This window comes from Citrus sinensis, chromosome 7 (genome assembly GCF_022201045.2).
Source record: "Citrus sinensis cultivar Valencia sweet orange chromosome 7, DVS_A1.0, whole genome shotgun sequence".
NCBI classification, from domain to species: Eukaryota; Viridiplantae; Streptophyta; class Magnoliopsida; order Sapindales; family Rutaceae; genus Citrus; species Citrus sinensis.
Window position 1 is genome coordinate 15710179 of NC_068562.1, and position 20519 is coordinate 15730697.

Consider the following 20519-nt stretch of genomic DNA (forward strand, 5'->3'; position numbering starts at 1 on the left):
CTATAAGTTGTTTTTTGGTTAAAACGAAATCTAATACTATTTCATTTTCTTAACATGGTCTCTCAAGAAATGATGTATAATCTCTATATGTTTGGTCTACAATATTAAATATGATTCTTTGGAAGATTTATAACACTTGTATTGTCACATATGATAGGTATATGATCAAGATTAATTCCATAGTCTCTAAGGATTTGTTTTATCTAAATGGCTTGTGCGCAACAACTACTAGTAGCAACACACTCAGCCTCGATGGTTAAAAGTATAACTGAGTCTTGTTTCTTACTAAACCAAAAGATAAGTGAATGACCCAGAAAGTGACACGTATCACTAGTACTTTTTCTATCAACTTTGTAACCAACAAAATCAGCATCTGAATAATAAGTTAAATCTATGAAAGTCCATCTAGGATACCAAAGACCTAAATCAATTGTCTCACTCAAATAATGAAAAATTCTTTTAACAAAAAAGTAAATGAGATTCCTTGGAAGATGATTGAAATCTTACACATAAACATACACTAAACATGATATCAGCCTACGAGCAGTCAAGAAAAGTAAAGAGCCAATCATAACTCGTAAAGTTTTAACATCAACTTTTGTACCTTTTTCATCTTTGTCAAGCTTGATTGTTGAGCTCATTGGAGTGCTTTTAGCCTTTTCATTTTCAAATCCGAATCTTTTGAATAAATCTATCAAATATTTGGCTTGATTAATAAAGATTTCTTCTTCATTTTGTTTTATTTGTAGTCCAAGCAAATATTTCAATTCTCCTATCAGGCTCATCTCAAATTCTTTGTTCATACAAGAGGAAAATCTTTTACATAAAAGCTCATTAGTAGAACAAAAGATAATATCAACAATATAAATTTGAATAATGAGTATATCTTCATTCTTATGCTTAATAAAAAGTGTAGTATTTGCTTTTCCCATTGAAAAACTATTTTCCAAAAGAATTCAACTAAGCCTTTCATATCAAACTCTTGTGTTTGTTTTAAATCATGCAAAGCTTTAGACAACTTATAAACATGATTTGAAAATTCTTCATTTTCAAAACCAGGGGGTTGTTTTACATAAACTTCTCCATAATACAATCATTTAGAATGACACTTTTAACATCCATTTGATATAAAATAAAGTCTTTATGACATGTGAATGCTAAGAGCATCCTAATGGATACTAATCTAGCTATAGGTACGAAGGTTTCATCAAAATCAATTCATTCTCTTTAGTTGCATCATTAAGCTACTAATCTAGCTTTATTCCTCACAATCATACTGGATTCATCCATCTTATTCCTAAATAACCATTTTGTACATGTGATAGATTAATGTTCTAATTTAGTAACAAGTTTCCATATTTTGTTCTCTTAAATTGATTTAACTTTTTTTTGTATTACTATAATCCAAGATTCATCGTTTTCCACATCCAAAAATGATTTTGGTTCAATTTGAGACATGAATGCAGTATGTTCACATGTATTTCTAACTGATGAAGTTAAACCTTGTGAAAGATCTCCTAATATTAAGTCTTTAAGGTAAGAAGAAAGATACCTCTACTCCATAAGGAGTATTTGAGAATTACCTTCATTTTTTTCTTGCTTAGCTTGTTCTTCTTGTTACTCCTCTTGATTTTCTCCTTGTGAATTATCTTGCTTGTCTTTTGAAAAATCATTTTTGCATAATGCTTCATCTGCATCATCATCAACAATGACTTTCTCCGTAGAGAATTTTTAGATTCATCAAATGTAACATACATAGATTCCTCTACAATCAAGATTCTTTTATTATACACTCTATAAGTTTTGTTTTTTTTTTGAATTTGAATACTCAAGAAAGATACCAATATCAAAATTTAGATAAAATTTACCAAGATTGTCTTTGATATTTAATATAAAAACATTTGCATCCAAAAAATTCGAAATACCAATGTTGAGTTTTCTATCTTTCTAAAGCTTATAAAGAGTTTTATTAAAGTAAGATCTAATCAATACACGATTTAAAACATAATAAACGTTTCTGATGGCTTCGGCCCAAAAATATTTTGGTAAAACATTTTTATTTAACATGATCTCAACCATTTTTTGAATAAACTTATTCTTTCTCTCAATTACTCTATTTTGTTATAAAGTCCTTGATGATGAAAATTGATGTTCAAGTCCAAAGTTATTGCAAAAAATTTTCAAAATCATGATTTTCATATTCTCAATCATGATCACTTCTAATGCAAGAAATAGCATAACATTTTCATTTTCAACCTTTTTATAGAAAATTTTAAAAGCATCAAAGACGTCATTCTTATTAACTAAGAATAATATCCAAGCTTATCTAGAAAAATCATCGATAATCACAAATGCATAATACTTACTACTTAGACTTACATATCTAACAGGTTCTAATAAATTCATGTAAAGAAGTTGAAGCGGTTTTGAAGTAGAGATATAATTTTTTTTTGAAAGAATTTTTTATTTGTTTTCCAAATTGACAAGCTTTACAAACCCTATCTTTTTGAAAACCAATCCTTAGAAATCCTTTAATTAAATCATTTTTAGAAATCTTGAAATTAATTCCATGCTTGCATGACCTAGTCTTCTATGCCACAACCAACTATAATTATGTAATGTTGAAAGACATTTATTATGAGATTATGCACATTCTATATCAATAGTGTATAAATTAACACATCTTTATCCAACAAATAAAACTTCGTCATCACATACATTTTCAATAACACATTTTATTTTATAAAAAATAACTCTATAGTATTTATCACATAATTAACTAATATTAAGCAAGTTGTCTTTCAAATTTTCAACTAAACACACATTTTCAATAAATGTAGAGAAATCTTTACCGACATTACCAACACAAATAATTTTTCCTTTTGAATTATCTTCAAAGGATACTTCTCCACCATTTTCGATCTTGATAAAACTCCAAAACCAAGAGTAATTGCATGTCATATGTCTCGAGTATCCACTATCCAAGTACCATTTGTTCTTCCTCTTCTTTGATCCCTACAGAAAAAATCTCAAGTTTTAGGTACCGAAAGCTTTTTGGGTCTTTATATATTAGTAATGGGTCATTTTGGAACTCAAATACATTTGATTGCATACTATGCATTTTTCCTAACTGGACATCTATAAATCATGTAACCATTTCTATTACAATAATGGCATATATTTTGATCATTAATCGAGGCAGCCTTAACAAAGTAATTCTTACAAAACCTTTGTTTCAAAGTTGGCTTACAACTAATACCTCATTTATCGAAAACACAATTTTGAGAGCTTGGCAAATTATTTAAAATCTTTTGCCCATTTATAAATTTTAAGACGATTAAGCTCATCACTTTTTTTTCTAAGTGTTTCATTTTCTTTTTTCAAATCATTTACAAATAAACCTTCATTTCTAGATAAAACATCTTGTTTTTCTTTAAAGAATGCAATTTCTTCATGCAAACTTTTGTTTTCTACTTCTAGGCACTTGATCTTTGATTTAAATTATTATTCTTATTTGAAATATCTACATTTTTCTTTTTAAGAGAAGCAATTTTCATTCTTATATTCTTTATATAATTATGCAATATAGTAAATGTTTCAAACAATTCATCATAAGAGGGAAGATCATTTACCTCATCAAGTTCTTCTCTAATTGTCATAAGAACCAAGTTTGACACTTTATGTGATTCCTCCTCATTTGAGGTCTCCTCATCGCTGTCATCTGACGTTGCCACCATAGCTTTCTTTTTCACCTTGTTGAGGAGAGGACATTATGATTTTATGTGTCCAGGCTTCTTGCATTCAAAACATATGATTGCTTACTTCTTTTCTTTTTTGTTTTTGAAGTTCCTAAACTTTCTTCACTCATTGCTTTTATTAAAAAATTTCTTGAATTTTCTGGCTATCATAGCCACATCTTCATCTTTGAATTCACTTTCTTCATCACTTTCTGATCTTGAAGCTTTGAGGCAATGCTTTTCTTCTTTTTATCTTCATCACCTCTTTCAACTACCAAATCCTTTTCATAGGAAATAAGTGAGCCATTTAAATTATCAATAGATAAAATATTTAAATTCTTGACTTTCTCAATGGCAGTTCTCTTAGGTCTCCATTCTTTTGTTAAAAATCTAATGATTTTCTTTACCTTTTCACTATTTGAAAAGGTCTTTCCGAGCTCCTAAAGTGTTTACAATGTCTGAAAATCTAGTGTACATGGAATGAACACTCTCGTTTTGTTCTATTTGGAATAATTCTTATTGCCTAGTATATCTATTGATCTTAGACTCTTTGACTTGATTTATACCTTTATAAACAATATCAAGTTTCTTCTAAATTTCATAAGCATCAAAACAATCTGAAACTCTATGGAATTCTTTTTATATAAAGCACAAAATAGAGCATTCATGGCTTTGGAATTAAAATAATTTTTTCTCTTTTCTGACTCATTCCATTCTCTTGAAGGTTTTAGAATTTCTTCCCCATTTTTCATTTTTAGCAGTGGGCATAAATAGACCATTTCAAACATCTTCCCATATTTCATAATCTAATTATTTAAAAAAATTCTCGTCCTAATTTTTCAATATAGATAATCATTCCCATCAAAGAATGATGGTTTAGTAGTGGATTATCATTCCCTAAAGGTAGAATCATTTTGGGTTGTCGTTGATCTTTTACTCTAGACAGTTAAGTCCTAATAAGATAACATTACTCTAATACCAAATAAAAGTCTAACTAAACAACCCAAGAGAGGCGCGAATTAGGTTTCTAAAAGTTATCAAGCAATAAGTTTAAAAATCAATACAAGTTTATGCTACAAACTTGAAATAATAAATATAATAACAAATAAATTTAAAAGAGATAATATAGAAGAGAGAAAACACTATATTTTTACTTAGTTCGACAAACTCTGTCTACATTCACGCCTCCAAGCTATTTGAGTTTGAGGATTCCATTATCCAACCCTTTACAATCCAAGGCTTCAAAATGTTCACAATTGACATCCAAGGTGTCAATAAAACATTTACAATATGAAATGATCTCTCATCCATTTCTCAAAGTGTTTCCAACACTTACAATCACTCAATTTTGATATTGAAATTATGATTACATAAATTTTCCCTCACATAATATATTTGTTTGCAGATGAAAATCCAAATTGTAATTTGATAAAGAAAAAAATAAATTTTAGCTCAGAAGAGATTGAATACGCAATGATAAGCTTGATGATAATTGTTGAACATCCATATAAATTGTATTTGATGGAGCCTTTTATAGATAGAGAAAAAAAATTGGTTATTGTTGACTTTCTGGACATTATTGGATCTTCGTTAACATTAGTCAATTTGTCATTCTAACTTGTGCCAACTGATCGTTATGCTGAAATTTGAATTGTCGGATCACCGTTTGAAATTGTCGGTTTACCATTTAATTTCAGAGAGTTCACTTATCGAAGTCGGCTTGCCGTTTTTGCTTAATAGTTTGCTATTTAATTTCTGAAGCCCACCTGTTTGAAATTGACTTACCATTTTGCGAATATCAATTTTCTGTTTTCAAATAAATTCTTTTATGGAATTTACTAGTTAGTCATCTTCTCATAAACGGTTAACTGTTAATTGCCAGAAGCTATTAATAACTTAACCATATGTTATCAGTTTACAGTTTTAAATTTAACAGTTATTCGTGTGTACCCAGAACTTTAATATTGTCCAAAATATTATACAGCCTAAGAAATCTAATCTATTTAAAGACTATCATTTTTAATCTTGTTTGTTATCATCAAAATTAATGTTATGGGTAATATAATTCATTGTGACAATAGGCATTGAAATGAGTTTTAGGCTCAATTGTACAATAAGTCAGGTCCAAAGAAGCATTAGGCATTTCATATCATACCAAATGTATAAGATAACGCTACAATATATTTTTTAAGAAGAAAGTTCTCAAATGAAAGAAATTTTTTTTTTTTGGGTAAATTTACAAATCTTCAAAATTGTTTTTCCAAAAGTAATTAAAGATATATAAAATTTATATTAAAAAATGAATAACTATTGATATGAACCAACTCTGGCAATCCTATCTCATCTCCACTCTAGAGTCAAAATATTTTGCTATGGCAACAAAAGCCACATTCAACCATGAATCTGACCATGCAAACAAGCAAGCCAAAGGCATTAGTGCTGATGAATGTCATTAACAATATGTGATTAGTAGTTGCTAATGGCTCATTAATGTGCTAATTGCAACATAAAAGGCACAATAAAGATATGCTTATTACTAATTACATCTAAGAAAGCAAATGAGCTCTTCACTTTTGCAATTAATAAGTGCAAGAAACAACCAAAATACATTGCATAAGATTTGTAACCTTAACATAATGAAGAAAATACATTCCATAAGATTTCAAAACAAGAAAATGATTCCAGCATACTTTAATTTGCCATTAAAATTTTCTCCACCTATTTGAAAAAATTGATCCTTCTAGTGTAGTCTATCTTCAGCATTTATTGAGCAAAACTCCATAGATTTCTACACTTATAATGCATGCTACACAAACAACACTTACTATATCAACTTTTTGATTGACTTTTAGAGAGAAAATAAAGAAAACAAGCCCAAATACTGGCCGTTTTTTAATTCTCCACCAGTATGTCTTTGACAATGGATAGTGAGCATTTTTCTGGCACCACATTTCTCTCATCCATTTTATGAAATAGTTCAAACATCTTTAGGGCATCATTCTTTTTGTAAGAAACTGATCATAAGCGTATTAAATGTGTCAACATCTAGAGCACACCCATTTTCCTCCATACTTAACAACAAATAATTTTCCTTTTTTATTTGCCCTTCTTTACCAAGGGCATGGATTAGAATATTGTATGCTACAACATCTGCCACTAGATTTTTACAAGATAATTTGTTGAATAACTCCGAAGCAATTTCGAATATCCCAAATTTACAACATCCACGAATAAGAGAGTTGAAAATTTCAACGAAAAGTTCACAATTGCTGATTTCTAAAGTGGGAAACAATTCCATTACCTCCAAAACATGACCATTCTTGCAGAGCCCATCAATGAAAATGTTACATGTGAATGTCTCAGGTACAACATTACATAGCTTCATCTCATTAAATATTTTTTTAAACTTCTCCAACCTTTTTTGCTTGGAAAAGGTCAGTCAACAGTATGTTATAGGTAGCAATTGTTGGCTTAACACCATTCAAAATCATTTCACGAGAAACATTCATAGCTTCCTCAACATTGAAATTCTTACAATACCCATTTATCAAGACACTATAGCTAAAAACATCTGGCATAAAGCCCTTTCTTGCCATGGAATCAAATAATGCTATTGCAACATTAACTTTACCCACTAAGCAATAGCCATTCAACAATGGCGTATAAGTAAAAATGACAGGATTCAAACCTCTCTGCATCATCAGTTCTAACAATCTATTTGCTTCGACCAACTTTGTCTTCTTACAGAGCTTATCTATTATCACATTGAGTGTTTGCAGATTAGGTCATACACCTTGATCTATCATCTGAAAAAAAAAACTTTTTGCAATGTTCAAATTGCCCGCACAAAAAAAAAACCATGAATTAGTCATGTATAAACAAGAGTGTTTGCATTAATTCCCTTATCCTTCATTTCCATAAACAAATCTTTTGTTTGGTCCACCAAACGATCCTTACAAAGTCCATCAATCAAACTACCATAACAAAAAACATTAGGCTTATAGATACCACCAAAATCACCCATCCCATTAACCATTTCTTGATGCAACTTTAGAGTCAAATTCATATTGCCAGTTCGACGCAACCCAGTAATTAAAGTATCACAAGTAGTTACATTAGGCCTACAACCAAACGTAGCCATTTTCTTAACCAATTGTGAAGCATCTCTTATATTACCTTCCATACAAAAACCTTTAATCAAAGAATTAAAAGTTACATCATTCAGAGGCCTATAACACCTCCTTATAAAACTGCCAAAAGCCATTAAAGCACCTAAAACCTTACTTGTGCTACAAAAGCAATTAATCAAAATGTTTCAAAAAATTAAATCCGGCAAATCATTCTTTTGTGAAGAGATATAACATGATCATGCTGCTTATTCTTAGCAAGTGCACTAAATAATTTATTAAATGATGAAACTTGAGGAATTGTTTGCATTCGAATCATAGAATCCAAAAAGCTAAGTGCTTGATCGAGAGTGATGTTACTTGATTTACAATTTTCATTAAGAAATTTGTGAAGTGAGGCTTTGGTAAGTACTGGTGATTCTAATAGGAGCTTAGCTTTTATACTAATGAACAAATAGAACAAGAACCAAATGAATCTCTAAAACCCATTTAAGATAAAATTTTGAGCCGGCCTTGAATCGATGATCAAAACTTTGATTCTAGATTTTATATTGCGTTATGGCTTTGCTAATGGACATAACTTCTTATTTAATGGCATAATTTATTTTTCATATTTTTTGTTATTATTTTTAGAGCAAAGCTTTTAAAGATTAATTGTATGTTGAGTATGACTTATCAAATGGTTATAAGTACTTGTTTAATCCTATAAACTCTTTCTAATTTTTGTTGTTATTTGATTGTTAAGTAGAGCTTTTGATTGTTTTCAAGTTTTTGGTTTTTGGGAATAGAGATTGAAAGAGTTGATATTTAACACCCTTATTATATTTCACTAACCTCCACTTTTCAGTTAATCCCATTAAAAAATTTAAACTAATTTTTATCTCCCAACATACACCATCTAATCCCGAATTTACTCTTATTATAATTTTTAAAACTTATAAGTTTTATAAATCTATTTTAAAAATTTATAAGTACCAACCATATAAAACTTATAAATCTATTTTAAAAAGAAAAAAATTTCAAAATCACTATAACCTCTCTCTTTAAAAAAAAAGTTTTATTCATCATTGCCATAACCATAAAAAAAAAAAAAAGATTTGATACTTCTTCATCATCATCTATTAAGTACTGAAAATTAATTTCTTCTATTATTACAAAAGTAGAGTATACAATATTTTAGAAGAGACAATCATTTAAAAAGTCAAAAGAAATTAGGGTTTAAGAAATTAAATTAGCTAAATTAGATATTATTAGAAATTATCATGTAGGCGTACTTAAAAGCAATTTACCCTTTTAAATCATTTTATATAAGGATAAAATCAATATTATTATAAAAACAATTAGTGTGGACCGGTGAGATATAATAAGGGAGTCAAATATAACAACTCAGGTCGAAAAGCTATTTTAAAATGTTAAAATATCTACAATATCCTTTACTTATTTCATAATCTTATTTCATTCCTTTCATAACATAATTTTAAATAACTTGCTATTAAAGTAATTTTACAATTTTTAATAAAAGTTCTCATTGACAACCAAAGAACTAAATTTTTCTTAGTGAAAACTCTACTAATAAAAAGTTACGCTTAAATAAGCTCTATTTGAAAAGTTATATCAAATGGAACCTAAATAAACTATTTGACCTCTACTGTTAAAAAGCTCAAATTTTGGATATCTAGTAGTTGAGGTTAATTTTTTTTTAAATATTAGAATGTTTAAAATATTCTTTATTTATTTAACAATTTTATTTCATTTCTTCCATAATATCATTGAAAAGAATTTGACTATTAACGTAATTTTATAATTTTTAATAAAAATTGCCTTTGACAACTGAAACTAAATTTAAATAAGCTCTACTTAAAATATTATACTAAACGGAGTCTTAAGATGCACACATTTAATTTTATTATTTTTTTTAAAGAAAGTTTTAAAATTAAATTTTTTTATGGTTAAAGTTTACAAATCTTTATATATTTTTTTAAAGAAATTAGAAATTTTAAAAATTAAAAAAATAATAAGGTTATCTTCTTTTTTTGAATATTTATTTAAGTTGCTGTGAAATAATAAATAGATTTAATAAGTATCACACCCTAATGTTTTGCTGCTGAACAAATTATAAAATATTGTATTTTACTACTTTTTCATTAGCTGGCCATTAGTTGACATATAAAATACTAATTTCACTCTTACTTTAAGGAAAAACATTCAAAAAAAATTCATTATTAATAAAATATTAATCATTATTCTAAATAATAATTTTTATAATTTAATTTTAATTTAATTTATTAATTATTGATAAAAATTAAAAAAAATTAAAAAACTATAAATTTATTTTTATCAATTAAATATAAATTTTATTATTTAGTACTCGAAATGTATGTCCATGTATATGTATACTTATTTGTTAATTATCTTTGTTTGTTAACTTTTATCGATAATTAATAATTAAAATTAAAATTGATATTTAATTGAATGAAAAATCACTGCAATAAATGCATTACATAACTTAGGTTTAAGATTATTTCGTGCAGATATATTTTTATTTAATTATTTTGAAATACAATAGTGAAGATTATTATGTTTAATTTGAATTTATGTATTTCTTTTATCAAGTAGTAAAGAAAAATAGAAAATTGTAATAATTTAGAATATTTTCAGTAGTAAAATATTATGGCGCAATACTTATTGCACCTAATTATTATTTCAACCTAAGTAGTTAAAAAAAAAAAAAAGAAACCCAAAATAATAAGTATCTCAAAATTTAATATTAAAAGAAATGTATGATAATAAATAACACTTAATCAAAGTAAACACACTATCAATTGAAAGCAACTCGGGGCAATAGTTCAGTGATAGAATATATACACAAATACAATTTATTACCTGTCACATTTGTGTCTTTTATTTTTTGAAAAAAATTATGTTTTGTCTTTAAAAGAAAAACAAATTGGATTCCACAATGTTCCATTTCCTTTTGTATAATTTATATAATTTATCAAAATTATATAAATCAACACTTTTTGTAATAATTTCATTGTATTCCCAACATTGTAAGGATAACATGACTCATTTACTTTTTTAAAGAAAGTTTTAAAATTAAAGTTTGCTATGGTTAAATTTTACAAATCTTCAAACATTTTTTAAATGAAACGAAAGATTTTTAAAAGTGAAAAAAAATAGGCATTTTCTTTTTACTACTTAAGTTATTGTGAAATAATTAATATTATTAAAGAATTACAAAATCTTGCATTTTATTATTTTCACGTTAGCTGACCGTACATATAAAATATCAATTTGATCTTTATTTTAACAAAAACATGATTAATTAGCAATAAAATTTTAATTATTAATTAAATATTAATCATTGTAGTAACTAGTTTTTTATTCAATTATGTTATAATTTAATTTTAATTATTAATTATTGATAAAAATTATAAATTATAAATTATAAATTTGTATCTTATCAATTAAATATAAAGTTTATTATTTAATGCACAAAATGTCCACGTATGTATGTATGTATATTTGTTTGTTTACGTTAATTGGCAATTAATAACTAGAGTTAAATTGATATTTGATTGAATACGAAATTGTTTTAATAAATACAGTAGAGAAGCCTTAGGTTACAGTTCTTTTTTTCTTTTTGTATGTGCAAATATAAATTTTTATTTAAATTTTTGAGATACAATGGTGAAAATTATTAGATTTAATTAAAATTTATGTATTTTTTTCTTTAAAGTAAGAATAAAATTAATATTTTATAAGTCAAGTAAGCTTAAATAACCGAAAGTACTAAATTGTAATATTTTGTAACAAAAAAAGAAACCCAAAATGATAAGTAATCACAAAATTTAATCTTAGAGAAATGTACAATAATTAAAAAAAAAACACTTAATCAAAATCAATTATTCGAAAAAGGGAATTAATTGTGCTGCAAAAATGAGCAATATAAATAAAGAAAGCAAAAAACGAAGAGAGACCAAGAGAGGGAGAAATAGTATCGCAAGAAGAAGGTGAAGAACGAGGGTTTGTTTCTATAAAATCTTTTCATTCAATCAAAGATTTTATATCGAAAATTTGAGAACAAAGAGGCTTTAAAATGAACTAAAAAACGCAAAAGAAATTCTAGAGAGAGCAAATAAGAGCAAAAGAGCGAGCTCAATGCAAGAACAAGATGCTGCAAGGATCAGAGCCCAGAAAAATTTTCTTGCACTTTCTCGAGCTCCAAACAGGTCAGAACATCCATTTTCTCTCTCTAGAATCTCTGTTAATCAAAATCCATCCTTGATGCAATTACCCATTAGCTAGTTTGCCCCTGAGCTTTGGTGATTTATGTAAAAATTTCTGCTGTAGCTTCGATAATTTGAATAAAATAAAGGGGTTGTAAATATGGCTGGAGGGGTTTGGCTCTGTTGAACTGAGAATTCAAGTTTTGTTAAATGACTGAATTTTGGAGAGTTTTTGGTTTTGGCCTTTTATGGGTTTTGTGAGAGTTACAAGTTTGCATAATTCTAATGCAAAGCAAATTTGGTTTTTCGAAACTAAATGGAGAAAGTTGAAAATTGATGATTTAGTTGGAGGGATTTTGTAGTTTACCGAATTGTCGTATTTGGGTTTTTGCTGGTGAGAAATGCAACGGCCAAATCAGCCACATTCACGGATCAATCTCGTGGAGCTGAAAGCTCAGTTGGTCAAGAGACTAGGGCCGGATAAGTCGAAGCTGTATTTTTATTATTTGAATAAGTTATTGAGTTTGAAGATAAACAAGGTTGAGTTCAATAAGTTCTGTTTGAAGATTATTGGGAAAGAGAATGTTACACTTCATAATCAATTAATTCGTTCAATTTTGAAAAATGCCTGTCGTGCGAAAGTCCCGCCATCAGGATCAACTCGACATGAGGGTAGTTTTGAGTTTATGAGTGATGGGTATCGGAAGAATGACAATGGCTTGCTATCATCCCCTTGCGGGACAAGATCGGGAATCTCTGTTGGGTCTGATGGGAAGCCGGAATTTTCTTCTCAGCAATCAATAATTACGGGTAATAATGTAGTTTCTGATAATGGAGATTTGGATTCTCATCGAATAAATAAGCTGGTGCAGCATTGTCAAGTAATCTCAAACAATGCAAATAAGGATGACGAAGTGATGTCTTGGCACCCTACTAACATAAAAAGATCTACAGAAAGTATAATTTCAGTAGATACAAATGAACAAAGGGAAGTATTGGTTGTTGGAGATGGAAAAAAGTTGTCTGCTAGAAGTTCACTCAAAGCACCTCTTGGAATACCACTTTGCCCATCTAGTGTAGGTGGGGCCCGCCAAACACCGCATTTAGCAAGCAGTGGTCGATGTTTAAGCTCATATGATAGTGGTGAACTTCTTGACAACGATACACTGAAAGAACAGATGCAGCAGATTGCCACAGCTCATGGCATTGAAGGCGTGTCAATGGACTGTGTTAATCTGTTGAACAGTGGGTTAAATGCATACTTAAAGCGGTTAATCAAGTCTTCCATTGAATTGGTAGGAACAAGGTGTGGACATGACTTGGTGGAGAACAAAATCCACAAGCACCATTCTCATGGTAAGCTTGTTAACGGTGTCTTGCCAGATTATCACTTTCATGTGGAAAATGGCAATAGGCTTTCAAAAGACGTGGCTGAACAGAGATGCAACTTCCCATTATCTTTGCTAGATTTCAAGGTTGCAATGTGGCTGAAACCACAGCAGCTTGGAGAAGCCTGGCCATTGCTACTGGAGAAAATTTGTACACATTCGCAGGAGGAATAATGTGTTTGGAGAGAATTTCGATGTCTTCTAAATGTTATTAATTTGACCTTACTGTTTGAAAGGGTCCTCAAAAGTGGCAGTGTTACTTGGGTGCCAATGAATCAGTGGGTGCTCTTCCATGTCCTTGTTAATCCAATCAGCTGCCATCCAGATAAAATCTCTCCTTACCAGGAGAACAGAAATCAGAGTATGATCATGTCCATTAGAGCTCATAGTCTTCCTGAATACTAGAATACCTCTCTTGACAGCAACCAATGAAAGGGACAAGAAGAAAAGAAGACCCGTGTTTGGTTGCTTTGTTGTATCGTAGAATAGTTTGTCATTTTTTCTTTCACTTACTGCATATGTTTAGCATTTTCTGTAACTTATAGAAACAATTAGTTTTAGAAAAGTTTTGCAGGAATAATTTATTTAGCAGAGTAGGAAGGTGAAATGTGAAATTGCATTATGTAAAATTTACTGTGTGTATCTGTTTTCAACTTAGAATTTGTTTGGATCTCAATATCAAAAAGTTATGTCCAATTGACAATTATTGCTGATTTTCTTTTCAACTTTACAGTCAATTCAAGGTGTACTATTTTAGAATTAGTATCATTTGTTTGGGTGTTTATTTGTGAATTTTAATATTTATTTATTTCTACATGGATTACTGATGCAAGCTCTTGCTATAATACTTCCTTGAAGCTGCACTGTGTTCGGCATCATATTAAGAATGACGAAACATCATTTAAATTTTTTGGATGATATTGTTGTGGATTATCTACTTCTTACATTTTAAACTTTTGGAAAATTAATTGTTTGGCCATAGGAGGCCATCAACTAAGTTCTACTTCATAAGCAAGAAGGGTGATATTCTTATCATCTTCTAATGGGGATATTGTGCCATCTCCATTTTTAACTAGTGGGCTACATTCAAGGTAAAAATTTCTTATTGACTGTAATTGCAAACTTGAACTTATTCTAGCAACCATGTGGATTTTTGAATGCTGAGAAGTTTGTTGAATTGGCAGCATCATGAATCTAGATTGTGCCAGTTTAACATTTGTTGTTGTATCAGTGAGGGATATCCCAATATGTTGTTTGCTTGCATAGAATCCAGAGGTGAACAGATTCATACTCATATTCCTTTCATTTTTTTTACTCATAATGAACTACAGCTCTGTAAATTAGTGCAAATGATGTTCTTTTAAAAATCATTTTCAATTTTTTATATCCTTTCTTGTTCTATGAATTAAAACCAAATCCCTTCCCCTACCCTAACGGGGGCAGGATTGAACCCCCAGCCCTCTTACACCCCTAAAAATGGTTTCACTAGTTGAGCCAACTTTCACCCTTATTTAGTGCAGATGTTTGCATTTTTTACTGTTTTCCTGTTATGCTTGCTTCAGGAAACTCCTTCAAATATAGATACATGAATTTCTGAGGCAGTAGTTTTCTAGATTATCAGTTCTATATGTTTCTGTGACTGCGATGAGAAGCAATTTTATTGACAGTTGATTTTTGTCCTTTTATAAATTATACTTGATGTAAACTCATTGCAACATGTGCTAATACATATATCTGAAGGGATTCAAGTTGCTGTATTGTACTGGGAACATAAAAGTAAGAGAAAATAAATGCAGGAGAGAATGTCGTTTAGAGAAGACACTTCTATTAGAGCAATTCTCATGTTGTCAGGTCTCATCAAAGTAGGCAATAAAGCTTGTGGCTGTAACCTAGACATTTGAAACTGTTCTTCATAAAGGTCTTGCCTGCACTGGTTTGGGTTTTTGAGAAGGTACTTTAGAACTTATGAAGTTTATTCTTTCTGAGTATTTAACACAATGATTTGCTGATCTTTATATTTTTTTTCAATAGTATCATGAATTAGACTGTTGGAAACGTAAATATAATCCGTGAAGACTCTTTTCAGTTCTTTCCTTTTATATACAGGGACTAACCCTTATGGTGAGCTTTTCTTGTGTGGTTGGGCTGGAATATGAGGTTCTTTGAAGTGATTGAATTATCAGGTGCAGAGCTTTATTTGAATATTTGGGTGGCATGTCCTAGATACCTTTTGCTGAATGTTTTTACTCATCGGAAAAGGAAAGATGAATATTAACTTTTGAATCTATTTGTAGGAAATATGAACAATTGATGCTTATGTGAGATTCTATACATGCCCATAGTTCCAAATTGCACTGGTACTTGAACATTTCTTTGATGGTAAAAAGTTGTGTGCAAAGTATGCAGTACATGAAATATAAGAGATATATGAGAGTATCAGAGTTAATTAAATGCTTCATTCACTGCTTTATCAGTGTTAAGATTTATCTTCCTTTTCTAAGCAGTAATCAGTGTTCAATCTGTGATGACAGACTCTTCTAATATTTTATAATTGGATCATCACCTTAACTGTTAAAATTCAGTGATCATCTCGTTGCTTCTGTTTGAAGTTTTAGATATCAGGATTTCTTGATGCAGTAGTCAAGGAGAGAGAGAATTAATTATGTCAAAGATATCGAAGATAATCGTAAGGTAATGTTGATTCACTTCCCATGTTTTTAATTTTGCAAAAGTTCTCTTTCTGTTTCCTCCTAGTCAGAGTGCCGGAATTTATATTCAAGGCTTGTATCTTTTTGTGGATGATTGTCTCACTTCAGATAAGTAATAATTTCTCATTGCTTCATTGTTTGGGGCCGAGTAGTATTAAGATCAGGAAAGTTGAAATTGTATATTATGTATAATTGCAGAGTTATCCTGTTGAAAACCTATTAATGAGTCACAAAAAATTTGGTCTCTTCACACTTGTGTAATAATGTCCACTGGCAGTTGACACGTGCTTGTGAGAACTTTAGGGAAAGGGGCAATTTTGTGAGTTATGAACAGATTATTGATTGTCTTCTCATTAGCAGAGTAGTGCAAAATTCAATGCTTGATGCTAATGGAAGCAAACATATACTATCGTTATTTGGATTAGAATTTTCTGAGTTTGCAAAAAGAAAAATTGTTTGTAGTGGCTGATGCAAGATAATTTGTCCAATGTGAAAAGAAAAATGAAGAAGAGTTGTTCTTTTCATACTTTCTAGCTTCTCATTTTTTTCTACTTGATATTTATGTTATCATTGCAAACAGTTATCTATTATTGTGATGAAGAAGAGTTGTTCTTTTCATACTTTCTAGCTTCTCATTTTTTTCTACTTGATATTTATGTTATCATTGCAAACAGTTATCTATTATTGTGTGCAAATTAATGACGAAATTCATGGCTCTTCACAGCTTTACACTTTCTAATTTGAGAAACATGCAAATATTCATGGCTTAAGTATTTAATTGCGTTTTTGAATCTGTATTGCAATTATCTTACATCTAAATTGCATGATGTTTCTGCTTTTATTAAATGAAAGATGCTTTCTGTGTGGTATCTCCTTGCTACTATTAACAGTCTCAGAACTGACATTGTTCAGATATATAAGATCTTGTTGTCTACCATCAAATCTAGGATAGCACTTTAGAAAAAAGATCTACAGAGCATTTTGAAAAGAAATCTAAAACTGTATTCCAATCCTGCTTTTACTTGAGAGATCTAGTCGATGGATTGGGTGTTAATTGCTTTGATCCTTTTTCACTTTACATAGCTTTATTCTTACTGCATTTCTCAGAACAAAATATTTTTTGTTGACTTCATTATGGATCGAGTATTTTGACTTGATAATGGATCCGAGTATTGATATTAGTACCAAGATTTTGTAGTTAGCACATGTTTACTGAAAGTATGCTTGTAATATGTACCGTCGTAACGTTATAACCTGCATCCCGGGCGTTTAAGAAATGCCTTTGCTGGATTTGATTGATGTCTACCTTTGGAATGTTGTCAACCCTGATAAATACTCGGAAATCTATGCAGTTTAATCATTGTGGTTAGTTGGCTAATAAATTTGAAGTAGCACATCAGTGGTGACACAGCAATTGCTTATCCATCACGCGAGTTATGTGCATGAGCAAAGAAAGAAAGGCTATTCATGACTTGATTGCAGGTTGTACCCAAGTATCATTTATGTACAAAATGATACTGTAAATTGACAGATCACTTTTTGCGATTCAAAACGCAAAAATGAAAATTTGATACATATTTAATCGTACACTGATTTGGACACAGTTGCAACAGCTCTACACACGCCACTGCAATGTGAGCTCAAATGGTTGTAACAACATGAAGCCATGTCAGGTTGCAGGGAGGAAAGCAGCAACATATCCTTATTATTATTGTTCTTATAGCATCAAACTGCATTCTCTTTTCAGGTATGCTTTGCTGAGAAGGATGCTGACGAACCATGGTTAGACCAGACCGAAACTCTCCAAAAGGGTCTTTGCCGCCGCTTAGGATTGTGATTTATCATCTCTGATTCTGATCTACTCAGCATTTCCCACATCACCTGAACATCTTGATATTCACAAGTCTGTACGTCATCACGAAGCTTCAAAATCCCAGCACCTGCCCAGAAACAACACCATTAAGAGAGCACCAAGTAAGCAATTCTTTCCATTCACATATATGCGCAAATCTTGAAACATCGCTGCAATCATCTATAATTACTGAAAATCAAGAAACTTAAGTACCATTAATCATAAAGTAGTTGAGATATAAGATCCCATTAGGTTGTTGAGTTCAGCACAAGTATCTGATGCCCCAAGTGGTCCCCACAGGACAAGTAGCTCTTTCGGTTTATATATTTATCTACATAAAGTTGTAATTTGATGTATAAGTGGATGTTACTATCATCCTACTTCTAAATAAACTTAAGTATAAAGCTGCACTACAAAAGATGTTGATCCTATCACTCTAGCTTGACCTTTCGGCGAAGCTATCCATCTGAATCCAAATTGGATTTTTCGTTCTTTTTTTTTCCCAAAAAAAAAACTTTCCTGTTAGTACGATAAACAAGAAAAAGTATTCTTGTCGGTGGATTAAATACAATTATTAAGGACTTAAAGTAATGAAAATTCTCCAATTAAGTGTTATTAAAACATCATACACTAATTATTTTATTTAGAGTTTTATTATTTTGGTATTCTTTTGTTGTCATTGTGTGGATTTAGCCTAGCGGACGTAGCCCAGCAAGTGGAATCTTTTCTTGCTATGTAGCTTTTGTTAGTATAGAAAGAATTAAGGAAGTATTGCTTGCAATAATGCTAGTGCAATAATTGCTTACTCCTTGAAATGATCATTAAACAATTTTTTTTCCTTTTTGAGAATATGTTTTGGATTGTATAATAGTAATAGTTAAAATATAATAAAATAAAAAATCAGTTGAGAGATAGAGCTGAAACATGATGGAAAATCAAAAAGTCTTGTTCTTCAAATGATAAAAATTATTTACAAGGACCAAAAAAAAATTTATATTAAAAAAATATTGAAATCATCGACCAGACCAATTTATTATTGAAATTTGATAGACTTTCAATTTTTGGATTTGAACCCATTTTGTTGAGCAAAAAATATTGAAGTGCTAGAAACAATCCAAACAACGATGGAATTCTTTTTCCTTTTTTTTCTTTTTTTCTTTCTTCCTGCAGAAGGGTCAGGAACAGTTTGATAATAGAAGTAAATTAAAAAGAAAAACACATAACTTAATTAAATCATCATTATGTGGTTAAATGAGGCTTAAAAAAATAACCATTTTCATAAGAAAAATGAAAAAATATACATATACACATGAATGAAGCAAAATCAAGAAAAGAGCGTGCAATATACTTCTTCTATTCTGCCTCACATAAACACAGAAAAATCATTAAGAGGGAAAAAAATATGAAAAAAGAAACAAGAAAGCAAAGTGATGATGAAGATCAAAACTCACCGTTTTTGCGAGCTTTAACACGAGAAGAAACAGCAACCCAGACTCTTCTAACAGGAAAGATCATCTTGTTCCACAGCTCCATGAATCTCTCTTTCACTTTAGCTTTCCTCTCCACTTTCTTCTTCTTCTTATTATTATTGCTACTGTTACTGTTACTGTTACTATTGTACTTGTTTGCACTGCCTATAATTCTAACACCCGCCAGTGCCGCCGCCGCCGCCACAGCCACCGCTGCCCTGTTTGCTCAAAAGGGTTTCAAAGAAAGATCAAACGGAGAAATTATTTTGATCTTTCGATTGATATTAATTTAATTTTTTTATTTATTTTATTGGAAAAATTTTGTTTTTGAGTTTGTTGCTCTGAAGAAGCTGTGGCTATATTGTTGTTGCCTTCGCTTGTGTTGTTCCCGTCTTTGTGTGTCTGTTATAACTCGTTATCAAAAGCCCGCCACCGACACGTGCTTGCATACTGTTTTTTTTATTTTTTTATTTTTTAAATTGATTTTTATGGCATTTGAAATCAATTAATTAATTAGAATATGGGAATACAATAATTTCCTTTTTTTTAATTCGAGTATATTATCATATATTCATAGAAGCTTCTTCTTGTTTTTTTATTTTTTAATTGTTGGTGAATGAGAAAGGTTAACAAGATTTATTATTGAACTTTGAATAACATAAAAATAGAAATTTAGCCCCCACAAAAAGATAAAAGAAAAATAGATGTAGCAGCGATATTTGAGTTTTTCTTTTTCGTATTTTTATTATTTATATGAATGAAGAAATGGAAAGCAATACGCACGCATAAAGACAAATGAATATTAAATTAGGGAAAGGGAACACGTGGTGTATTGTGAGTGGGTATTGCTTTTGTTGTTTGAGAGTAAAGATTGGCTTTTTTGAATTATGGTGATTAATTTAATAATTTATTTTTATTTTTTTAATGGTTATGAGCAATTTGACTTTTGAGGGCCATCAATATGTCGGATTTTGATTTCAAAAAAGTACAAGTAGATGCTTTTTTGGTG

The 20519-nt window shown here is 29.9% G+C and overlaps 3 protein-coding genes across 3 annotated transcripts; 1 reads left to right on the plus strand and 2 right to left on the minus strand.

Annotated features, from left to right (window-relative positions):
* Positions 1–7138: 7138 nt before the first annotated feature.
* LOC127898834 (pentatricopeptide repeat-containing protein At5g39710-like) lies at positions 7139–7878 on the minus strand. The gene is made up of 2 exons (XM_052431328.1): positions 7695–7878; positions 7139–7491 (listed from the first exon to the last, which is right to left on the minus strand). The coding sequence occupies exons 1-2, from the start codon at positions 7876–7878 to the stop codon at positions 7139–7141; spliced, it is 537 nt and encodes a 178-aa protein (XP_052287288.1).
* Positions 7879–12494: 4616 nt separating this feature from the next.
* LOC107174604 (uncharacterized) lies at positions 12495–13655 on the plus strand. Its single transcript, XM_015525641.2, has one exon. It carries the CDS (start codon positions 12495–12497, stop codon positions 13653–13655), a length of 1161 nt encoding a protein of 386 aa, XP_015381127.2.
* Positions 13656–17640: 3985 nt separating this feature from the next.
* Positions 17641–19897, minus strand: LOC102619868 (uncharacterized). Its single transcript, XM_006493383.4, has 2 exons — positions 19493–19897; positions 17641–18129 (listed from the first exon to the last, which is right to left on the minus strand). The coding sequence occupies exons 1-2, from the start codon at positions 19572–19574 to the stop codon at positions 17933–17935; spliced, it is 279 nt and encodes a 92-aa protein (XP_006493446.2). The 5' UTR covers positions 19575–19897; the 3' UTR covers positions 17641–17932.
* Positions 19898–20519: the final 622 nt, after the last annotated feature.

Excerpts from the sequence above, each read along its gene's own strand:
- LOC127898834 (XM_052431328.1), bottom strand. The coding sequence starts at position 7,878 with ATGGCTACGTTTGGTTGTAGGCCTAATGTAACTACTTGTGATACTTTA. Across the intron at positions 7,492-7,694 it reads TAGTTTGATTGATGGACTTT|ATAAGCTCTGTAAGAAGACA; the intron begins GTAAGGATCGTT and ends ATGTGATAATAG.
- LOC107174604 (XM_015525641.2), top strand. The coding sequence starts at position 12,495 with ATGCAACGGCCAAATCAGCCACATTCACGGATCAATCTCGTGGAGCTG.
- LOC102619868 (XM_006493383.4), bottom strand. The coding sequence starts at position 19,574 with ATGGAGCTGTGGAACAAGATGATCTTTCCTGTTAGAAGAGTCTGGGTT. Across the intron at positions 18,130-19,492 it reads TGTTAAAGCTCGCAAAAACG|GTGCTGGGATTTTGAAGCTT; the intron begins GTGAGTTTTGAT and ends GTTTCTGGGCAG.